Here is a 25,142-nt window from a genome sequence, read left to right as displayed (position 1 = left end):
ATTTTTACATTCGGTCACCGCGCTCAAAGTCTGAGATAAAAGCTATGCAATAGCCTAAAAGTTGAATACGCTTTTATCGAGAAAAACTACTGGCAATACCAGCAATTACTTGCTCTGTGAATACCAGTAGTTTTCCTCGATTATCTGAAATTGACATCACACTTCGCTTATAATAGGAACCAACACGCATCTATTTTAATACTTCGAATTTTTAAAATTTTTTATTTCAAGTTTTATTAAAAAATAATAACGAATAACGATTCGACTCGAGAATTCTTTATCAAGGTACAACACTAACTTAGATGCCAAACTGGATTCTGCCAAAATGGCCGACCGCCGAACTAGTTCGCGTACTGTGTAATGTGAATTTATTATTGAATTTTAATAAGTTTAAAAAGATTCTGAGTATTGGACAAGACAGAGTATAGATACTACATGTAAATGACTTAGTGTTATAGAAACAATATATATATTTATAAACAGAATATCCTAACAATGAGTGAGATTACTAATAATGAAGCACTTGCTGACTCTGAGAAGCCGGTTCAAGTATCTGGTAATGGTCAATTCCCGCCTTTCCCCGGTTAGTACAAAAAGTTTATTAACACTATAAACAAAATGTTTGCTATTTATTGTGTTAGATATTTAAGATGGATTTAGTAAAATGAAACCAAATAAAATATATTCTTTATTTCACTCAATAGTACCTTTCAGCATTTGATGGTACTTGAGATGTAAAATATTGTTTATATAAATGCATACCTACTTATCTACAAAAGTAATAAATTTGTTTATTTTTTTATTTACGTAAGTATCATTTTATTATTTTTATTGTTTGAATGGTAAGTTTATTCTTTGATTAAATAAATATATTAAAATATTGAAGTCACAAGGTTTTTTTATTAATTAACAATACATAAATGTGTAACTTCCTAATGGTTCTTATTATCATGTTTATTTTTTCAATCTTAGATATTTTGTGGCAGTGGCAGATTACTGTTAAAATAAGCAGTTAGTTTAGCCAAACAACTGTTTATATTTATTCCAATCATATTTCAGTACCTATTTAATGTCAACACCTTTATTTCCAAAAAATATGCAGGCTCTTTTGTATTCACATAGACAGCATTCTATGTTCTTACATTTTATGATCATATTTGTGAGAGTTCAATAATGGGTGCTTCCTAAATGTGTGAAAATAGTGGAGTAGTGACTTTGGTTTATCTGAAACTGCCTCTATCACAATCAAAAAATGACTTTCTTAAAAAAAGTCTTTGCATTTTGATAATGATATATTTTAAGTTCACTGGTTCTGCTAACCCAGTCAACTTTGTATTGCCTAACAGGCCATTTTTTATGTTTCTCCCCATAAGAACTATCCTCACACTTTATGGCAAATTATAATAAAAAATATAATCAGCCATTCTCAAGATTTGCGCTTAGCAACAAAGTTCTACAGTATAAACATGAGACACTAAGATAGACTTATATGATTATACAGGTTGAATTAATACTTATAACATCACAAAAGGACATAGAATCCATCCTTTTCTTATTTGAATCACATCATATGTTAACTGTCTTTAAAAAGAGCTATTTTAGTTTCATTGTTTCAGACAGATCTGATGATCTGATTATTACAATATTTATATTGTCATCTTTGTGAATGCATTTAATATTTGTGATAGAAACTATTTAATTGTATGCAATGTGTATTCCACTTCACAAAAAAGTTCAACATTTTTAATTTTGTTTCAACAGCACCAACTGATGAAGATTTTGAAGATGATATTCCTGAAGACGAAAGGACATACTATAAAACAAAATTTAATGGTGAGACTGAAACACAAATAATTTAAAAACTTAAATAAAAAAATATATGTACCTATGTTATAAATACATATAAAATATATTTATATATGTTTAAATTTATCAAAATTTAGGAAAATTTGCATATTTCTACATGATCACACGGTAACATTAGGAATATTATATTTTTCAGATCTTAACAATGTGACCAGCATGAAAGTACATTGCTCTTCGTGTGATCGTCATCTAGGGCTTACACCAAAAAATAGCCAACGGATGCGCACACACCCTATGTTACGCACTTTAATCTGCCAGTCATGCCATTCTTTTTACAACAGCGGAGAGTTCGAAAAGGGGGATGATGGCTCTGAGTTATATTGCAGGTGGTGCGGGCAAGGCGGACAAGTGTACTGTTGCTCTGAATGTCCTCATGTGTTTTGCGCTGTAAGATTTATTGATTTACTTTAATATATTTTATAACCCAGGTAAAAAAAGTGTGTATTCAGTATTATATAGATTTTGATGTTTTGCATCTTGAGGCTATATTGAATGATGTCATGTATTTCCTTTCACTTGATTTATCAAGTTTGTAAGAGAAATTTCATCTTTATTTTTTTATAATTGTCCGTAACAGTAGATGAAATAAATTCAATATCTATTGGGAATGGTCCAAAATTTTAATTCTGTACTTTAAATACTTTGTTAAATTAAGTTAACAAGAATTATTTAACAAGAATTTCCTTTCACTTGATTTATCAAGTTTGTAAGAGAAATTTTATCTTTATTTTTTATAATTGTCCGTAACAGTAGATGAAATAAATTCAATATCTATTGGGAATGGTCCAAAATTTTAATTCTGTACTTTAAATACTTTGTTAAAATAAGTTAACAAGAATTTTTATGCACTCTTCAATTTTATATTAATATAATAATATGTTCTATGTACTCTAATCAAATTCTAATTCAAATATTAACACAATATACATTTTTAGAAATGTATAAAGAGAAATTTGGGGCCCTCTAAAATAAAGGAGATTGAAGCACTTGATGACTGGAGGTGTTTTAAGTGTAACAACACATGCTTAAAAGATTTGAGAGCTAAATGTTGGGCCGCACTACGATACTGTGATCTGAAAGCTAGGTAAATGTCAAATTACATGTCTCTTTATTAATACCAAGACATGAAATTAAATAATAACATACATATTTATATAATTTTTTAATACTATAATATTAAATCTTTAATAGAGGAAAATATTTTAGCACAAAAATCAACCTTTTAAAATTAATTTTCAATTTTGGTAATAAAGTGAAAAAATAACGTAATTATTTTTTCACTTTTAATAATCAACCGATTGCTATTTGCACCTTTCAATTAAATGTTTATTTCAGACTTGCAAACGATGTTAAAGATAGTGCACAAAAGGAGGCATGCCTTCAAGACTGTGCTCGGGACCACTCTGAATGTTGTAAAAATAAGATGAGAAAAAGGGAAAAAAATGATGTCAAGAAAAAAGAAAGTGAAACTAGAAAAAGTACAGGTGCATCGGCATCATCCATCATTTCTAAAATACCACCTACAATACAGGTACCAAAAAGATAATATCGTGTTTTATGTAGACATATTAATGTTTTTATTGAATTTTTATTGTATCATATTATAGAAATTATGTTAGTTAAAATGTTTTTGTTTTAGGTAAAGAAGTTTGCTTCAATAAATATGGAGGAAGGGAATAAATCGGAAACCAAAAAGGCTGTAAAGCGAGCTGCTAGTCCAAAGCATAAACCATATATTCTGAAAAATCCAATAACCGTAGCTTCAAAACCTGTCAACACCTTTAATGTTTCACCTATGACAAAGAAGATGAGAATATGTGTATGTATTTACTATTTAAATTATAATTAGATGTTTTGGTCTTGAGATGTTGTCTGTATCATAACATTTATCTTATTTTCAGATGCCCCCAGCGCCAGTAATGAACCCAATTCGAATTATGCATGATAGGAAACAAACAAACACGCCTAATAGTTTTCTCAAGATAAGACCAAAATCACAGATGGTATATAATGGCATGAATGTTGGCAATTCCTTTAACAATGTAATCACCAATGACAATATCAATTTATCATTAGAAAGTCTAACACAGGTATAAAGTTTATTCATAAGAATAGTACTAATTCAAATTACTCTACACTTAAGTTTCATTTTATTAATGTGTCTTGACAACTTTAGGGTCTTGATATGGCAGCAATGTCAAATATGCCTGGTGGATCTCAGGATGATGAACTGGTCTGCACTCCTGACTTTCCTATAGAACCTTTGTGTGAGGTAATAAAATTGTTTTCTAATTTTGAATAACACTGACCACTTTATATTTGACCCATTCATTGTTTTATATAATTCTCTTCAAATTATCCTACTTATATAATTTGTAATATCATACATGTTAGGCAACCACATGCCATATTGATTAAATCAAAATTGTTCAAACAAAAATAGCAAGGATTCAAGGAATTATTCATCTTATCGTGCGCCCTCAATTATGCCTTTCTTATGTTTTAGTATCGCCGTTTCTCTCTGATTAAACTAACATAGGCTCATGGATGAAAAATTTTTGACTAAAAAATTAAAAATGAACTTGATTGAATTATTTATATTTGTTAACTTATTCCCAACTTTGATTGTTTATCATAGGTCACTGAAGATAACACGGATGACGATGTTCAGTGCATTACACCAGCGCCAGTTGCCGCACCCAAAGGTCCTCCGCCTCTCATACCATATAGCTCTAAAGATTTGTCCGATAATAATATCATACAAATGACTGAAAACGATGTAACAGTGAATTCAGTGACTGGAGGCCTCAAATTCCGTGTGGATCCTCAAACCTTATCAGCTAATAAAATGTATCGTCTGCCTGATGGACGAATTTTTGCTATAAATGCCAATCCCAATATGCCTGGTGGTTATTCAGCTACAATAGTAGCAGTAACTGAAAGTAATCCAAATAAATCTTCGGGAAATACTTACGCAGTTAAATTGAATCAGGTCTCGAATCGTCCAACTGTTTCTACGCCAACACCTAGATCGCTCAATAATAGCCGTAACACATCATTGTCAAGAAATTATCAACGACAAAGAAAGAACACAAAACGTTCAATAGACACTCCAACCAGAGAAGCAGATCTGCAAGTACCTGTTGAGTGGTACAGATATAATTTAATAGACGCTATCGATGCTCTAGAATATTCCTTATCGAGACTAAATAAACTCAAAAAGGAGGCAACTACGTCATATTTACGAACTAGAACTGTGCAAGAAATGCGAACTTTACATAGAAGTCTAGAAAATCTATTAAATACGTCATCACAACGATTTAAAGAAATACGGGAAAATATAAACAAAGAATTAAAACAGTATGTTGCAAGGAAAAATAAACCAATTCAGAATAATAGTGAAGAAGACGATGACGATGTTGAAATACTTCCGGATATGGAAGAAGATCCTATATTTATTGATGAAAATTCATTAGATTCAAGTACAAACGAAACTCAAGAAGTTGATTTAACAGGTGCTGGAAGCAGCGAACACAACGATAGTGAAGACAAAATTTTAAAAGAATGTTTATCTAGATCTACTGACAATGATGAGAATAATCAACAAAGCGAGAGCTGTGCAGTTCAGGATAAACCTACCACAGCTTCAAAGGATAATTCTATTCAGAAAGAACCTGAAACTAACAATGTCGAACCTGAAGCCAACAATGTCGAACCTGAAGCCAACAATGTCGAACCAGAAGACGTCGATGCGCCTAAATCTTCAACAGAGGACAATGTAAATTGCAACGAAGAGACTATGGAACTTGCTGAACCTACAGAAGTCACAATTGCAAGTAAAGATGGTAAAGTAATTGAAAAAGAAAACGATAATTGTGAGATGCAACAAGATTCCGTAAACAATGATCCTAAAAAGATAGATGATGATGAAAGTAGTAAAGTGGATCTCATTTCAGAATCTGACCAAACTTCCAGCAGAGATGATAAAACTCAAGTAGAAAATGGAGATCATAATATGGAAAGTGAGGGAAAAGGCCAAGATATTGATATAAGTGATGAAATGATTGATGACTTACTAAAAGGCGATTCACAAGAAAATTCAGATGCACATGAAATATGCTCTCTGGAAATTTCTGATGAAATTAAGGATCAATAATGCACAAACCTTATTCAATCTGTAAACTGCAAACTAAACCTTTTAAAATAACTGTAAAATATACCTCAGTTTTTACAACTTCAAACCAGTACATAGAAGTACAGATTGTAATGTTATAAGTTAAAATAAAAACTATTTAGCTATAAGATATAATGCAAATAAAATAAAAGTGATTACACTTTTTGCAGCAAATAGGATTCTTTTCGTGACAAAAAAGTAATACTTAGTACTACATATTTCTATTTTTTTTTTGTTTCGTCGTTTTCTAATTATTTACGAACATACGGTCGCAAAAATGCTTTTTAGAAAAACATTGGTGTTCCTTTTGATTTGGACTTACTTTTGCTCTTTTTAATGACTGCATTTTGCAAAATTTGTATAATAAATTACTATGAGAAAGATGACTTACATTTCCTATTTTAATAAAACAATTTTAATATATTTTGTTTAGTAGTAATTAAAGTTTACCAATATAAAATAACTACTGTACTATTTTGACAAAAATAATCTCCACTTTGTCGAATAAGAATTGTGTATATTACAAATCTGTAAAATAAAAATTACTTATGTATGATATTAGGTTCTACTTTTAGGATTAATACTTGTTTTCATATTAATGCTTGTGATAGTAGGTAAGCAAGAAAACAATAGCAAACAAAGAGGTTAGTTATAACTATTTTTATCTTTTGTATGTGGAGGTACAAAAAGTATAGAAAATTTTCTTATTACATACTACATTTTAAAACTCCACAAATTAAATACATACCGGGAATTTTCTTTCATAAACAAGTATGTATTAATTGTAAATAACAGAAAATATTGGTTTTGTTGCAAATTAAAGTGCAGTTTAGCAAATTACATCTTTCAGTTGCTGTCAATATAAAACAATGAAAGCATAAATAATGCAACAATTATTCCCATAATCTTGACATTTCAATAACATTATGTTTAATATTGACATTTTATTATTATATTTATAGGAGGTGCATTCAATTATTTTTTACAATTACTTTTTTGTAGTGTTTTTATGCACATCTCTTTTAAGGACGTAGGTATATGCAATTCACCAATCCTACAAAAAATGGCATTTGTTTTTTTGTTAATTTTTTTTATTTGACTACCCGTATACCGGCTAGATAGAAGTCGTATGTCATGCAAAAATAAACTGTAAGATACTTATAATGTTGGGTTTTGTGATTATTATAGAAATATGATTAAATGGATTTTTGTTGTGATTGTTGGTACCGGTCAAATGTGGCTACTTGACCACATTTTTTACTTTTTCTTAGCTAACTTATTTATATTAAACTTTTATTAACATTTTATGATATGTTCATGTCATGAATGATTTCATCATTCACTTTTACTAGGTATTTCTTTAAAGTATATTGAATCTGACATTATTTACAAATAAACGTAATACAGGTCAAGTTGACACTGATGTGGTATCTTGACCTTGCACATCAGTTTTCATAGGTAGATGCTTAACATTCTTGTTTTAGGCTAAGTTGCTATTACTTTTTAATTCTTCGACTTTTTAAATATTGCAGCCCGAAGCTTTACAATAAACTGTTAGGCTCTGGCTACCTGGTCAAGTTGCCACGGGATTTGTAATGATTTCATACAAAGCATTACATGTCGGATAGGGTTGTCACTTGTCACAAACAAGACACAAATTTTAATGAACTATTTATTTATTAAACTAAATTTAATACATATGTATATGTATATTACTTAATACTTATAGGTATTTATTAATAGGTAAGGAAACATTTATTTTTCATTAGAAATATGCTAAATCGTTGTCATCAAAGAGAGTATAAGTATCTGGATTGTCCGAAATTTGCAGCAAATTTATTGATTTTACTATGCAAAACTCGAAACAGATAAAAAAGGGAAAAAATGCAGTCACGTTATTTTTTGTGTCAACCCTAGGCGTAGGTCAAGTTGCCACGCAGCCGTCAATGGCAACTTGACCTAACCTGAGGCATCAATGCCCAAGCAAATATTTCGACAGATGAGCCTAAAGTTGGATAGTTCCCACTGTAAAATAAATCTCTAGGGTTTATTACACAACATATCAAAACTGTACTCACCTGAGATGTGCAGTTTAAGCTCTACAAACATAATAATACTGACACCGGCAAAAGATCCTTAGTCACAGTCACACTTCGATACGTTATATTGCGAGAACCAACAGCGTTACCGCTTTAAAATTAAAATATGTTGCCAATTAATATTTTAAAAACCTACCAACATCGATACGTTTGGTCAATTTGCTTTCAATTCTACAAAATTTGATATTTTGTTGTTAAACGGAAGGTGTGGTCAAGTTGCCAAGTAAAGGTCAAGTAGCCACATTTGACGGTACGCAGTTTGTTTATTTAGTATGTATAGTTTATTTTAAGAAGTATCTTATATAGTGGATAGAATTTGTACTAGAAAATATAAATATAACAATAAGATAAGTTTTGTTTGAATGTTTTCCTTTGACTTTTTAAATATGAATATGTACTGTTGCTTATTACAAACCGTGATTTTGTTTTCACTTGTAGGTACGTACACTCGCGAAGATACTGATTAACGAGGTTTAATATTATTTTTGTGCTGGTGAAATTATTTATAAAATTGTTGAAGTAAATTGTCGAGATAACATTATACAAACCAATCCATCGTCATAATACGAATGGATATTAATCTCACATCGGGATACATAAGCGGCTCCGAAAAAAAAATATTATCAACAACAAATAAATATTACAACCCGAAGTAAGAAAGAAGTTGTTATGTTGTGCATCGCAGAGCACGTAATACAGAAACTATTGCTTGTGGCCGTTAAAGTTTTCTGGACTATAGGGCTGAGAATGATAGATTGCACTTGAATTTATGTAATCGTATACAATAAAGCTGAACTATTTTGTAAGTTAGGACTATAGATAAACTATTTTTATGATACAAACTTCCATCCTCTATTTTATCACCTCAGTTTATCTAAATTCTTTCTTATCGGATGCCTGCCAAATTTCAGCTTTAACGGTCCAGTAGGGCTGTGCGTGGATAGGTCAGTCAAGTCTTATTATAATCTACGAGTAATTTTTGCTACTACCAATGGATGTATATTGGAATAAAGAAAACTGTTTGGGAATGAAGAAATAAAACACATTGTTTCGGTCATATAATTTATTAAAATAAAAAAAAGACAAATGCATAAAAAATAAAGTTAGCAATTCAAACTGATCGTATCAGAAAATGCAAGGAAATAGTTGTAATATCACAACAGTGTACTTATAAAACATCGATCCAATTAAATTAAAATTTTTATTATGTAAATGACTTAATAGCGAAAGTGACCTTTCCGTGATCGCTCTTCGTGGTAGACCCTCATGGGAGAGTACGTGCCGTTCGAAGCACCATTCGAGTTCAACCCTGTAAAAATAATTTCCATTACTTTCGCGCCCAGTATTGTATTGTTCGTAAATCTATAAAAGTAAAATGCAGATAAAAGATTAATTTATGGTCGTGCTGTGGAGTGCAGAAGCCAAATTTTGCAGAGGAGTGTGACACATAATAATTAATATCAACCCTTTTTAATACCTTTTCCATCTAGTTGTCCATCCACAGTCCTTGCTAAGAAACGATAGTCATGAAAATTAAAATTTTGAATACCATATTAACCAATAGTTATAAACCTAAAGTCAAATGGTTATTTTACCCTATCATTTTTAAATGTACCTACTCTATGGGGTTGTACGTCACACAAAAACTAGAACGTAGAACGCGGGCGGTAATAGTAATACATACACACGCAAATACACCCTAAAGGAGTTTGTAGAGCGCGGACAGCTGCCGCCAGCATTACAATGCTGTTGCAGATTGCACACACACAAAACCCTGCAGTAAATGGTAGAGTGCGGTCGTATGGTACAGCTGTGGGCCACACACACACACATTCTGTAGGAGGTGTCGGGCGGCGGCCAAAAATAAGAAGAGCTGCGGTTCGCACACAAGCTTTGCAATAGCTGGCAGAGCTTTGCCGCACAGTAAAGTTGCGGTATAAACCTACATATTCGCAGTAGCTTATAGACAGTGGCCCATGTAGAGTTGCGTATCACTCTCTAGCAGCAGGTAGAGCTCAGCCGTTAACAATAGTGATGTGTTTCTCACTTTGCAGCAGTTATAGAGCTCAGCCGTTAACAATAGTGATGTGTTTCTCACATTGCAGTAGCTGATGGAGCTCGACCATTATTAGTAGTGCTCTAGTTCTCACATTGCAGCACCTGGTAGAGCTCGACAGTTAAAAGTAGAGCTGTGGTTCTCACCTTGCAGTAGCTGGTAGAGCTCGACCGTTAATAGTAGAGCTGTAGCTTCTAGAGCTCGGCGATAGAGTACGTAGAACAGCTATGGTGTAGCTGGTAGAGCTCGGCGATGAAGTAGAGTTGTGCTTCTCACCTTGCAACAGATGCGTGGGTGGTGAAGCAGCGGGCGCAGCACAGCGCGGTGCGAGCAGCAGGTGGTAGAGCGCGAGGTAGACCACAGCGGCCAGTAGAGCCAGCACGCCGAGCGCGCGGTACACGTCCCGGCTTGAGTCTACGGTCTGCTCCAGGGATACCATGCCGCTTATTATCGCTCCGATGCATCGACCTATACATGAAAATATGATGATTAGTATCGTATAGAGCGTTTTTAACGGTTACGAAATATTTTATATTACCAGCTTCGCTTCTTAGGCATAATATTAAATGTGCCCCCACCCCAAAAAAAATGCAAAATAAAGAACTTTTTACACTTAAAAGTTATCTTAAAATAAATAAATGAATGAATGTAACGCTTTATTGTACACCGTTAGAAAATAACAAAATATTTATTAATTTTACCTAAACAGAAGTGTGCAATAACAGGCAGAGCCTGGCCAGTGGTCGTGTATTTCCTCGGCACGAGGTGTCGGAAGTACAACACCGCAGTGACCCACACCAAGCTCAGGGTAAACACTTCAAACAGCTCGCTGATTACTATCACATTGTAATCCGTACTGGACGCCAGGGCTGGAAACAAATAATGAGGAATATTAACAAGTGTCAAAATGTAGGCACTCTGAAAGTGTTTAATATCTGTATGCCCAAGCGGTTGTATTTATTCGATATAGGAATAAAATTGTACCTCGAAGTTCGAGTAAACCACAAAAAAATCAATACTGTCCGTCTACGTTAAAAATTCAGTAAATAAAGATTTTCACATGTAGGTACATTACAAAATAAACAAGAAATACGAATTGCGTTATTTTGATATAGGGTTCACTAAAATCGAGGATAACGTATAAAAGTACAAAGTAGGTGTAGGTATAGGTGTATGTGCAAATAGGCCAAAATAATACTATAATACAGAAAATTAATTTAATAACTTTTTCTCTTATTTTAAGAACTCACCCGTGTATCTCAAACAATAGAAGGTAAAGGCAGCAATAAACACATTGGAGTGCCCGACATAGTCAACAAGCGCCTCCGCCCAGCACAGAGCGGGTACAGCCGGCAGAGCACCCGCTGTTAACGTCAAACCTGCTAACAGGCTCGTGCTGTTCATTTTCACCATCGTCCTGTAATAAAAAAAATGTGTGCGTGTACTAGTGTACGTAAGAAGTGAAACTTCTTTATGACCTTATTTTTCAAAAAATAATTTACTATAATATGCAACTTTACAGAAATACGTCGAATCACGCGTGGTAGGGATAAGAAAAAGATGGCGCGTAACGGAAAAATGTTACACAAAATTTTTTTCCAACCACGATAAAGAAGTTTCACTTCAATAAATAGGTAATTATGTTGTTCTGGTATAAAATTTATAATTATTCATTATGGTTGTGTCACTCGTGGAAGAAGCAATTTTAAATGCATTTAAGATCTCGATTATTCTTAATTGTAGGTAAAATTTTAGTCTTCATCTGTGCTTTGAAGACCTGTTTGATATTTTTAATAATTTGAAATTTTTACAATCGATTGAATTATATACTTTTAGAAATTACACACAGGGCCAGTTTTTCTATTCTCTATAAATTTATATTTATAAAGCATTTGAATGCCATAAAACAAATATCAATTTCAACAAAAAAGGTCGTGTTCCATCGTTACAATATTGTATTCACTGAAAAGTGTTTCATATTGGTTGAGATGGTTGTTAATCAACTCAATAGATGGCACTCGGTGTGTCCCTTAGACACATAAAACTGAAAGAATAGAATAAATTCGATTGCTCTGGCGGGTCACGAGTGGCTGAATTGGTCAGGCATCCGCCGCGGAATGGCGCGAAAGGATGCGGGTTCGAGTCCCGCCTCGTGATCGAATTTTTTCTATTCTTTATAAATTTAAATCACAGCAAGTCAACGAATATTAGCAAAGTGAGGGTAGTTGGGTCAAACGTCGTATAAACAACGTCTGAGCCCCTAGGCACGATTCGTAAGAATGTGCCACGATTCGAAGGAAATAAAGGATACGGAATTTTATAGTATTCAGACAGAAAATAGTGACAACTATTAGACCGGGAGATACTGACACAAAATTTCGAGTCATTTGTAACAGGATGGCGGTTCTACAGGGGTCTTAGTACGCAATGACAAAAAGAAAAATGATGGTGTGAACGCTGGTACCGGTGGGTTAGTCGCGTGGGCGTTAGTCGAACTCGTCGTAAAAATAGCGAAAGTCAAACGATTTGTAACACAAAAATTTTAGAATTTACCGATAGCCCATAAAAAAGAAGTAGGCGGTAGTGTCATGCCATACTTTTCCGGTGTGACTTACAGCCCGCCATACCGACGCAAATGTGTTGATTTAAAAAAAAACAATTCAACCATTTGTACCAGGCTAACTTTTGCACAGGTAACCATCGTCGTGTAGCCATTTACGAAAATCACCATACCATACTTTTCGGACGATTCCAAATGGTCGCCATACCGCCGAAAATCTGCAAAATTTTTTTTTTTTCGCCAAACTTTTTGTACCAGTATTGCATTTGGATTTTTGGAGAGTATTTGATAAAATGTGACCATTATTATATTTGCCATACTTCTAGTAGGGGGAAAAAGTGCTGCCATACTTCATAAATAAATTTATTATTAATTTATAGAAGTGAAGATTTCTACCACCTAGATCTTTGAAATTTTGTATTTATATTTGTTGAACCTCAAACTTGTAGGAAAGATTAATGCCATACTGTTACAAATCGTTCAAAATACGAATAAAATCATACAATAAAAAAAAATCTCATACACATTCGCCACCTCCCACAGGTATGGCATTATCACACTTCTATTTATAATCATTCAGGAGTTGTTGAAAAAAAAATTTAGGGTGTTACAAATGGTTCGGCGAAAAAAAAAATTTGCAGATTTTCGGCGGTATGGCGACCATTTGGAATCGTCCGAAAAGTATGGCATGGCGATTTTCGTAAATGGCTGCACGACGATGGTTACCTGTGCAAAAGTTAGCCTGGTACAAATGGTTGAATTGTTTTTTTTAAATCAACACATTCGCGTCGGTATGGCGGGCTGTAAGTCACACCGGAAAAGTATGGCATGACACTAACGCCTACTTCTTTTTTATGGGCTATCGGTAAATTCTAAAATTTTTGTGTTACAAATCGTTTGACTTCGCTATTTTTCCGACGAGTTCGACTAACGCCCACGCGACTAAGCCACCGGTACCAGCATTCACACCATCGTTTTTCTTTTTGTCATTGCGTACTAAGACCCCTGTAGAACCGCCATCCTGTTACAAATGACTCGAAATTTTGTGTCAGTATCTCCCGGTCTATATTCATCCACAAAAATATTAAATCAAAAGTTACGTCAAACAATATCGTATAGGAGCTACCAACGTTGACAAGAGAGAATTTTAGTATAGATGGTTCTTTGATATACTGTTTCTCTTCCTATTTCTACTAATACATAATTAATATTAACCACGGCAAGTAAGCGTCGATGCCGCTCCACAGCGTGCCCAGCAGCGCCACGACGGCGAACACCGCGGCGGTCTCGGCGCCGTACCGCCGCACCGCGCTCATCGGCATCGCCAGCACGCCCGTGGATGTGTGCCACCACCACTCGGGGGTGGATAGCGGCATGTGACTGGATTCAAAACATTTTTTTAAAGAAAGAAAGAAAATAAATTTATTGCCAAAAACACATTATAGGTACATACAAAATTTATCTTAAAATTAAATGAGGCAAATGGACACAGCTTCAGCAAAATGCTGCACACAAACAGCGCTGATTTACAGGCTGTAGTTACCAATTTAATTTTTATTTTATTTTGTATTTTTTTCTACACGAAATCGCTTCAGAAAAATAAAATTATTGCCATTAATCATCACTACATAGTATAAAACAAAGTCGCATTCCCTGTCCCTATGTCCCTATGTCCCTTTGTACGCTTAAATCTTTGAAACTACGCAACGGATTTTGATGCGGTTTTTTTTAATAGATAGAGTGTTTCAAGAGGAAGGTTTATATGTATAATAACATCCATTAAATAGTGGAGAAGTACTGTTATTTTTGAGGTTTCTAATGTGATGTCGTAAAAAATTACATTTTTTCCGCTTACATTGCAAACGCAGGCTGAACCCTACGAGTTTTATCAAAATAATGTACTAAGTATTATACACATTGAAAAGGTCTATAGAAAAGTCCGCGATGGTATATGTCTATCTCTTATGGATAACCCACAATAACTTTTTTTGTCATTTACTTTTTACGACAAATAATGGCTAATTTTCGATGCGATTTTAACCAATACAGCATTAATCCTTAACCAATTAAATACCTTCAATACATTGTTCATTTAATATAGATCTATAAGGGCCTTTACACCGTATGATTTAAGTGAATATTTTCGAAGATATTACAGATTTAAAAATTGCGGGACGTAACATTTGCGGCGGTACCGGCCGGCCGCCCGGCTATATATGTACCTATTTTATACCCGTGTGCGAAGACGGAGCGGGCCGCTATTTTTTTATATACAACGTTCACAGTTTTCCTGTAGTTTATTTAGTATCAGCATTGCACCCGTGCGAAGCCGGGGCGGGTCGCTAGTAATTCATAAGTTAATTGATAACCTACCTTACTAAGAAAATGTGTGCGTGTACCAGTGTACACACGTAAGAAGTGAAACTTCTTTATGGCCTTATTTTTCAAAAAATAATTTAGGTACTACCTATTTTATATGGAACTTTACAGAAATACGTCAATCACGCGTGGTAGGGATAAAAACAAGATGGCGCGTAACGGAAAAATGTCACGCGTAACGAACAAATGTTACACTAAATTTTTTTCCAACCCCGATAAAGAAGTTTCACTTCAAATATATCTAAAACGACATGTATCATGAAGTGCTTCACATTAGGTAGTGAATAGGTTGGGAGTCAAGCAATATTCAGAACTTGAACATTTCCCAATTTTAATAACATTGCCCTTTTATTTCCAATCACAGATGGCGTTAGGAAAATAAACAGTGTTTTGAAATGTTCACATGCTTTATTGACCATGTAATTTGACTGATAGGATTGGTTATGTAATAAGACTATATTTTCCATATTCTCATGGATAACAGCTACAGTATTCATGTGTATGAAATCCATAATATTTCGCCATCTACTTATCTTAAAAAATTAATGTATGATGAGTAGTTATTAACACACGTAGAAAGAACTAACCTGTCAACAATCAGTATAAGAGCGCCAATCAACATAAACATGGCGTGCAACAAGAACGGCACTAAAAACGGTGTTTCAGGCATATTATCCGCAGCTAGACCAGCTAAGGGCGGGAATATCGCCAGGCCAAGTGTTCCGAATGCTAATTGCCGCCCCACGTCACCGCGGCCTAATGATGTCTCTCGGGTAGCTATTACACACGCAGCACTTAGCAGAGCTAGAGCCGCGGTTGGCCATATGTCTGCGAACAGTCTGTGGAATCATTTTGAATTTTAATATCTATGCTAGTTTCAAAACTGTTTGTAAAAATTTTAAAGAAATATTTATTTTAAACGTTAAGATATTAGTTAGGTACTTACTTATGTTCGGACTAAATTTTTTTTAATATTAAAAAAAAAATCTAAATTGGAAGCAATATATTTCTTCAAAAAGCAGATTTATAAAAGCCAAATTAAAAAAAAAAAACTTCATTCAGACAAAAAATTAAAGCTCGTAATCTCCTCCTTCGTACGAATCGAACACTTCGCAGAGCGTGGCTGGCGTAGGTAACTAGGTACATTCACCACCATCGAGCTTTATTTATTCCAGCTTTTCGAGTAGCACTATACATTATATAACTTACCGTATAACAAAATAGCTCCAGAACGTATACGCCGGGTCACCAATCACGAGCCTGCACTCCGCGTCCGCGAGGACACCGTCAGGCTCATCATACGGATCCAACACTTCGCAACGCACTGCTGGCGTACATTCACCGCCATCTGGATTTATTTCTTCAATTTTTTCGGGTGGCACGATACATTTTGATGGACCACCTAAAGATTTAAGAAACACCTGTAGTTGATATGAATAAATAATGTTGTCTGAAAGTTTGTATGTAGAAATTCGAAACATTTACATATGTGCTTGTTAATCATTAGGAATTAACTCATCGCATAGAGAATTTTCTATTCATACGCTATTTTATTCAAAGTTAACTTAACGCTTAACGTATAGACACGCAGTAATTAATAAATATTGCCGTTCATAAGAAAGTTTTGTAATTACATACTTACATACCCAACTATTCAGCAAAATTTTATGAAGTAATAGAATTTCCAACACTCACTTGTTTTATAAGTACACCAATTGCTTTCATCTGTCGAGTTATCATCGGGCAATTCTGGAGCTAAAAGGGAAAGAGGAACTCGCATTCTCTTCGCATGTTGCATATAAACGAGACATTGTCCATTGTAACACAGATGTGGTGGGTTGATTTCGAAATCTGTTTCGTCTTCTGGGTCCTCCGATAATGAACCGTTTGTGGACGCCTAAAATGTGTATTTAAAATAGATTTAAAAAGATTTTTTGGAGAAACAGAATTATTATTGGGAGCTAAAGCAAAAATAAACAATAAACAACTAAAATTAAACTAAATTTAATTGTAACTAACTAGGTAGGTAATTTTAATTCGATAGATTTGATTTCGGTAAGATGTACTGATGTGAAACCATAAAGTGGAAATATTGGATTGAGTTTTAAATCAATTTAACTAACTAAAATAAATTATCTATTTAGCAGTTTAATTAGATATAAAATAAAGATTGAATCTCCACTGACCGTAGCATTAAAAACGCTGTTATAAAGTGGCCTAAGTGTGGTGGTCGTTGGAATCGTCTTAAAAGGTTGCATAACCCAAGTCATATTTTCGTCGGCGCACCCGTATTCACACGCGCCAACCGCTAGCACTCCTGACTGCATAAATTATACACGAAATTAATAAACAATTCATTAAAATGCGACCTCCAATGAAAAATTAATGACACAATTACCCGTTTGGTACTTGGTATACCTTTTCTCCGTCCCATCTATTACATCGCATGCCCTCGGTACAAACTTCTTGCATCACTTTACCGCCATCAGCGTCGCACATGAATAAAACGCGTGGTCTTCTAGCCTAAATAAAAATAAAGTGGGTTTGTAATAAAAAAAAAATCTCTACTAAATTCTTTGAAAAAGTGCATTCTCTCAAAATTTGGCACGTACTTCATGTCTTTCCGTGTAGGGCACAGTGAGTAACAATGTATAGAACAAGGCACTAAGTATAAGGCACAGGGCAGTAACAATCCTCAAAAGCTTTCCGGAGCCGCTGGGACCAGTCCCACCTCCTGTAGAACCTCGACCGACTGACAATCTGTGAAAAATATAATTTAACCACTTTTATAATAGACATGTATAATTTTCCCATGTGTATTTTTCAAATGCAATATGTAAAAATTTAATATCATAAAAGTTATTTAGCATCTTGTAAGTAAAAAAATGAATGACTAATCCGACCTTGTTTTAAAAACAAGACCTAACCGATAAATATACTTTAAAAATAATAGCTTAACCTTCAATATTCCTTAAAACTGATTAAAATGTAAACCAAAGTCGGTACTTATACTAACTTATCAATAAGTGGACCCAAGAGAGCTGGCCCCAATAACGCGATGCATGGCGTGACTGCAGATATCAGGCGCGCTTCCCCTCGGTCCAGGCCTACAGACAGCATGTGTAGGGGAAGGAAAGGGTAGATACATCCTATGCCTGTAAAACAATATTAGTACGTCATTGATCTTAATTTTAAATCGATTGCTACTAAATTCCTTGGTTTTTATGGTACACCACCGCACCGACACTGATTCAATCGAACATCAATTTTTCATTTATACATAAATATGTCCACTAAAAATCGTTTATATTATTAAAATGACTTAACTATTTGTAAGCTAAGTACATACTAGTTGCACATGTGACGATTTCGATCGCGGTATGTACGTAATACGTATTTGCGATTTCTATTTTGTACTGTCAGGACTGTGGTCATGACTCATGATCATAATACTTATAGTAAAAGGGAGTATTTTTTAACTGCATTACCCATACAAAACCACCATAGGCACTATATTTTTGTTAGTTAGGTACCTATTACCTTTTCTCAATAGCATAAAGTTTTTAAAAATGAAAGGTCGGCAAGATTTATTATTAGCTTGCCTTTTATTTGATACGATCAATACAAAGCAGCCTGAATATCTGTACACAAAACTATTGTGGCGTAAGGATACTAAAAGAGGTGAAATAAGAAGTGGGACCCTAGAGTTATCAATTCCGCAACATAAGACTACCGCCTTTCGTGGGTCATTTAAATATAATGCGACGAAATGTTGGAATAACATACCACCTCCAATAAAAAAACTCAAATGCAAATCCAACTTTCGTCGCACTTACAAAACACTACTGCTTAATTTACAATCATCTTAATTTTATTTGCTTTGACAATACGTATCCTAATTTATAAATTAACACATTATACATATATATACCCACATATAAATATTGATTTTAATTGACCAAATATATATCTATTCTACTGCTTGTATATCATTATTATTACACATTTATTATTGCTTTGAATTCTTAATTATTCTATTTTTATTATACTTATATATACATACTTGATTGGAGGCGCAAACTATTCATCTGGGTATCTGGCAGAATTATCAGCGTTGTGGAGCTTGCTCCCACAACATTATGCTGAGCCAGGGCCTAATTGCAGCCAGTGCGCAACACACATAATACATTTGTGTACTTATAATTACTATTGTAATCTGTAAATTCCGTATTATTTTGTGTTATTTTATGTTTGTTTTCCCTTTTTTGTATTGTGTATTATTGTGTGTGTTCTGTTGGTTGCAATAAATCTTTTGTATTATTATTATTATGTTTCTCTTCTCCATAATACTCGGGTACCACCAGAAGGACAGTACCCGGATCTTTAGAAGGCTTACGTGGGGACACGGATCCAACACGCAGAGGCCCTTTCGAGACTTTTAATGTGTTGTGGGACACCAGCCGCAGCCTGCCCATGACTGCACTATAGAGATACAGCCCTAGGCAGTCCGCGGCCGATGTAGGACTATTGCAGGGTATGGAAATTTAATAATTGGGCTATGGATTGGGATGCTAAATGGACTGGTACTGGGGACTATGGGAAACTATGGCACCTGCCTTTCTACTAAAAGAAAGTAAAAATATGTTGGCAGGTGGTGACTCGCCCTCTCACTGTATGGGCCCCCGAAATAAGTCACTGCAATAGTGCGACAAGGGGGCAACATATTGTGAGCAGCTAAGGGTGGAGAGGCGTCCCTGGACTTTAAACTACGATCACGCGCTCCCTGAGGGTCCAGCATCACGTGCCCACTCGCCACTTATGATTCGCATCCACCCTTCGAGCTAAAAGCTCTCGCGACTCCACTCTGGCCGGCCGGTTAAGGCAAGCCAGAGGTGGGGGTACTGTCCTCGTCAGGCTTCACTCCGACCGGCCAGTGAAGGCGAGCCGGAGATGAAGACAGGGGCCTCCCCCGGGAGCACTCGGTTCCCGCGGGGTCGCTACTCCCCGACACCCCGCCACAAGGTGTCCTGCGGGTTGACTGATTGCACGGGTGGAATATCTGTTGTCACGTAGACAACAGATATTTCAACCGCGGGCGATGGGGTCGTCACATCCCTACGCCCTTATTATTATTATTATTATAAATTAAGATACCTACTTAAAAAAAATAATAGAGATTAAATCATAAAATCCTTGAATGATGATTTCATCGATATATTATTATTTTTATGAAACTAGCTTGAATGAATGAATATGGTATAAGCCTACATTGAGAATGACATACTTATAACTTAACCTATACAATATACATAATTGTAAAAGTATGGCAAATGTATCGTTTAACTCAAACCAGTTTCGCATATGCGACTAATATTAAAGGCAAGCATCTGCGCACAATATACGGGTATTTTATATAGACGATCGTGTTCCCGATTGTATTGTACGGGGCCGGAGATCGAGGTGAATGGTCCCTAAATCATTCGTTACCATTGGCGACCGACGTTCCTTAGAAGGAAGCTTGCAACACTGCTCGAGAGTCGAGACTGTAGACACTATGAAATCGGCGAACATCTCCAAAGAACTAGTTTTTGTTATACTCTCTCGATTTATATGTAAGAAACGTTTTGACTTTGCAACATCGATGTCATTTATTTTATAGAGCGTCCGTTATTATGTTATAGCCAGTTAGCGATAAGAAAATACACTGACCTGCTAAGAAGCAAAAGAGCACGCATTTTAAAGTTATCAAGTTTCTGTTCACAAAGGATCCCATCTTGGCGTTTTCTGTTCTTGAATTTATGGAATTTTACTTTAACATCTTGCACCTGGAAACAAAAATAACAAAGCATTACAATTTACACACAAATTGGATAACATCTTCAATCGAATTTAATGCAATTTTTTGTTTTAGGGTTTTTAACGAGGCCACGGTCGTGTATTTGTACGCCCACATATGACACCAGTTTATTATAGACGTTTACAATGAACGTTAATTTTAAAATAGTTACGCGAAATGACGTGATCCTCTATTACTGTGATCTCATCCCTAACCATTGTGACACAATTAACTTGAATTGTTTGAATTATTCCGTTATTAAGCAACATTAAATTAACAATTTTTTATATGTAGGAAAGGTAGTTATAATATGAGTAAGAAAATAGTAGATAGTTATTGTTTTATAAAGATGTCTAGTAAAAACATGAAGATTGAAATCTACAATTTACAACTATTGACCTCATTCTGGTAGTTTTAATGCCCACCAACTATTTCCATGAACTATAAATTCCACCACTCTCTAATAACACAGCACGATACATGCCCATTTATGTTATTTTTGCTATGTGTATTTGTATTGAAATGTTTTTTTTTTTTTCATTAAGTACAGGAAATATTCAAAATTTCTTATGTGTTCTACTTCCTCCATAAAGCGATGCCTGAAATTTAAGAAGATCGTGAAAATTTTGAAAATATCAGCTCCTTCCAGTACATTCTTCCCACTTCACAAACTTTAGATAGGTAGTAGATACGTAGGTAATTTTAATTAATAAAGTAAATTAAAATAAAAACTAATCGCCAAAAATGTGTTGCTGAACGTAAAACTATATTTTTTGGCAATTTTTTTTTTCACGTTGTTGCTGGCACTGAGAGACCGGTTAGACCGCTACGGTGCTAGACGCTCACAGCCGTAATATGGCTGTAATAAAGTTGAATATCTCGTAAGTCTCAATTCTTATACACATATATTCGTTTATAACTAAAGTAATAATTTATATAGAGAAAAAATATCTTGGGATTGGATAGTAAACTATATTAATTTCTTACTGTTAACATTTATTTTAGACATAAAGTCTAAGTAAAACTTAAAAAAAAATTAATAATCCTTAAAAAAGGCATAATTTTTGAAATAAAAATTAAACCAGCATTGTACATGGAAAGAAAAAGACCCAATAAAGCATATATACTAAAGTTCCATTTTAATTGTATGTTGTATGTGTGACTGTTTCACGAAAAAAGGCAACTTCAGTTGAAATAGAAATATGAATTAAAAATTTACATTGCTTATAAGTCCATTTTATTGAAGTGAAACTTCTTTAGGTGCATTGAGAGTAAAATTTCAAGGTCGCGTCATGGCAATGCCGTTACGTCATGGAGTAAGGCGACGATATTGTTATCTTTGAATCTTGTCAAAGAAGTTCCACATCAGACACGTGTTTTCGGCACACATGATCTTTTTTTAGTCTGTATTTATTATCCATATCAATGTTCTTATACATATACCTACGTTGTATTTTATACAATTACTTTTTGTTTTGTTGATTTCAAGCAGAGAGAACTCGACGCCTTCGTTTCTTGCAATAAATTATGACTAATGGGGTCAGGTTAGAGACTTATTTATAGAATTGTTTGACAAAAAATCGAACGCTCAGTAATGTATACAATAATACAACAACGTAATGTATTACGAAACATTTTCAACACATGTCTTTGTACTCTCGTAGTTAAAAGTGGTGGGATTAAGAAAATACCTAATACAGAAATGTTCGTAACGTTTTCCGTATGAGAATTGAGAAGTATAATTTTTATGTTGTAAGCAACTATTACTTATTTAAAAAATCTCTCTCAATAATTGGTTCTAAACTATTCTATTTCATTTATTATACCATAGTATATTATCTACGTAGGTATAGTGAGTTCTGAGGTGTAAGGCGATCCTCACACTGCCCCGCATCATGCTGCATGTTGCGTGACTGCGTGTTTAACGTTACTTGTAAGTATCTCCGTTTGTATAGAAAACACGCACAGTCCAACACACTGAAAATGCAACCACGCGCGTTCATGCGGGTCACGCGCATACACGCGGAGAAACATGCATCCCCGCGCATAGGTGCGGGGCGAGACGCAAGGTATGGCACACCGAATCCCGCAGTGCCGCGCGTGAGTTTGAATGGGTGTGACGTATGTGTTAGAAAATGGATCTCGATATCGATCGATTTATTAACAAATGACCCATTTAAAGATCTTGTTTGTAAATAAGGATGTACCCAGTATCTTCTATAGGCACGATTTCTTTTAATTTGCTCGTACAAAAACCAAACAGTTAGTATAATGGCAGCGTCCTGAATGAGTTCCACACTATTAACCATTTTTATCAAAACTATCGTGATGCTCTCACCACAGAGAACGGCGAATAAATGATTAATGAGAGCCGCCGCGCCGTGCGTGAATCTACAAATGCACCTACGCGCGTGAGCGCGCAAAAAACCCGCACGATGATGCATATCTGCACTCCCGCAGGAACGCGCGTAGGTGCTTCGACATGCAACATGCAGCGTGATGCGGGGCAGTGTGAGGATCGCCTAATATCAATGTGCACTTTTGACATCATGCGCTTGGCGCCTACGGATGATTCAAGCATTCTGATTCATATATTATCCTACGTATAATATATGAGTAATTTAACACAGTTTCATTCATTTTACATAAGTATAGTTATAAACAACTAGCGGTCCGCCCCGGCTTCGCCCGTGGTACATATTTACGTTTTCTCTACGTAAAAACCATCCTCGTACTTCAAGGAATATAATAAAAAAAGAATTATCGAAATCGGTTCAGCCGTTCTCGAGTTATGCGCTTACCAACACATTTTGCGATTCATTTTTATATATAAAGAAGAAGAAGATATAAGAACAGATAAGATTTTTCACGCATAAAATTTGATCATTACTTTGTAAAAGAAAACCTAGACAGGCAAAATAGGTTGTCATTTCACGTTTTATTAATTAAACACGCTTTAATAACCAATGTTGTAAAGAAAACAAAATATATAAGTACTACAATAATACTTTAGATAATATAGATCATAAACAATTGGCACAAGAGCTATATTTAGTTTCTTAAACGAATTCATTAATTTTGTTCAAATTGATAAAAAATAATCAACATGCTTTCAAACATAGATAACCCAATAGAAGTTCAAGAAGCTTCAATTTAGTAGCTGACAATGTATGTTGGGATTGGGAGTGTGATGTCGTCACCGCTATAAACGGCGAAGGTCTGTCGACATGCGTGACCGGCGACGCTTCGTTTACAAGCCTGAGGGCAGGCCACACATTTTGTATCACGTCACCGTATTACATTATTTTACAAAAAATAACAGTTGATTACAACACACGAAATATTATTTAGGGCCGATTTTTCAATGCCTGGATAAAACTTATTCGTCGAATAATGTATAAAACTATCATTTTGATAACGTATTCTATAGTCCTTTCCACCTAAGATGATTTCTGTGACACATCGATTATTGACACGTGTAGAGATGTCGGTTCCTGAAATCGTATCAATTGTTTCCAATAATCGATAATATTCTATATGGAAATGAAATCGATTTGAATAAAGTACCAAAATTAGTTTTTTCGGCATTTCGCCAACAATTAACTAAGGAAACTTAGCAAACAACAGCAACAAAAAGTCAACAATAACAATTAGTAAAAATAACAGAATACCACGTAAAGTATCAATATAAAAATGCAACTTGTATACAAGGCTGACGTACTCGTACTAGACGATTGACTCGATTGACAAACGATCACAAGATGGGCGCCGATTATATGATTTTCCAACGCTATGATTTTTCAACGATCCATTTCATGTACACGAATTGCGTAGGTATTATATTTTTGTGTTATTTTATTTTATTTTTCATTATATTAAACTAAACAATACTGTTTTTGATTTATAAGCTTAAGATGTTTCATTTTTATATTTTTGTTAATAATGCCGCCATAAAATAAAAATATTACGCACTAAAATTATTTTGACTTTTTAAACATAAAATACGTAATTCGGAACACGATGAAGTGTCACAGGAATCATCCTAAATGAAAAGGACTATAATAATTGTCCGTATTTGACAGTTTACGTGACATATTAATATTATCGTGAAATACTTTATTGGACGGATAAGTTTTATCCAAGCATTGAAAAATCGGCCCTTAAAATAACAT

The 25,142-nt window shown here is 34.5% G+C and overlaps 2 protein-coding genes across 3 annotated transcripts in view; one reads left to right on the top strand and one right to left on the bottom strand.

Annotated features, from left to right (window-relative positions):
- Positions 1-313: 313 nt before the first annotated feature.
- Positions 314-7,261, top strand: LOC149902326 (uncharacterized). Its single transcript, XM_090110075.1, has 9 exons — positions 314-583; positions 1,762-1,833; positions 2,003-2,253; positions 2,802-2,950; positions 3,202-3,397; positions 3,506-3,685; positions 3,768-3,956; positions 4,043-4,138; positions 4,505-7,261. Exons 1-9 carry the CDS (start codon positions 496-498, stop codon positions 6,020-6,022), a joined length of 2,739 nt encoding a protein of 912 aa, XP_089966201.1. The 5' UTR covers positions 314-495; the 3' UTR covers positions 6,023-7,261.
- A 1,926-nt stretch (positions 7,262-9,187) lies between these two features.
- The window catches only part of SP1173 (major facilitator superfamily domain-containing protein SP1173), a 30,844-nt gene continuing 14,889 nt past the window's right edge, over positions 9,188-25,142 (bottom strand). For both annotated transcript variants that reach the window (XM_090110536.1, XM_090110535.1), the window contains 13 exons: positions 20,844-20,959; positions 18,151-18,289; positions 17,747-17,894; positions 17,553-17,657; positions 17,321-17,455; positions 16,830-17,031; positions 16,344-16,536; positions 15,722-15,973; positions 13,971-14,135; positions 11,446-11,612; positions 10,897-11,064; positions 10,472-10,663; positions 9,188-9,448 (listed from right to left, as the gene is read on the bottom strand). In XM_090110536.1, the coding sequence (XP_089966662.1) occupies positions 9,357-9,448; positions 10,472-10,663; positions 10,897-11,064; positions 11,446-11,612; positions 13,971-14,135; positions 15,722-15,973; positions 16,344-16,536; positions 16,830-17,031; positions 17,321-17,455; positions 17,553-17,657; positions 17,747-17,894; positions 18,151-18,289; positions 20,844-20,907 (2,022 nt within the window). In that variant the 5' untranslated portion in view covers positions 20,908-20,959 and the 3' untranslated portion in view covers positions 9,188-9,356. The remainder of the gene's footprint in view (positions 9,449-10,471; positions 10,664-10,896; positions 11,065-11,445; positions 11,613-13,970; positions 14,136-15,721; positions 15,974-16,343; positions 16,537-16,829; positions 17,032-17,320; positions 17,456-17,552; positions 17,658-17,746; positions 17,895-18,150; positions 18,290-20,843; positions 20,960-25,142) is intronic.

This window comes from Colias eurytheme, chromosome 15 (genome assembly GCF_061535395.1).
Source record: "Colias eurytheme isolate Ceu_HAF_F1 chromosome 15, ilColEury1 Martin Lab GWU primary, whole genome shotgun sequence".
Taxonomy (NCBI): Eukaryota; Metazoa; Arthropoda; class Insecta; order Lepidoptera; family Pieridae; genus Colias; species Colias eurytheme.
The sequence above is the reverse complement of the archived record's forward strand: the minus strand, read 5'-3'. Positions and strand labels throughout refer to the sequence as shown.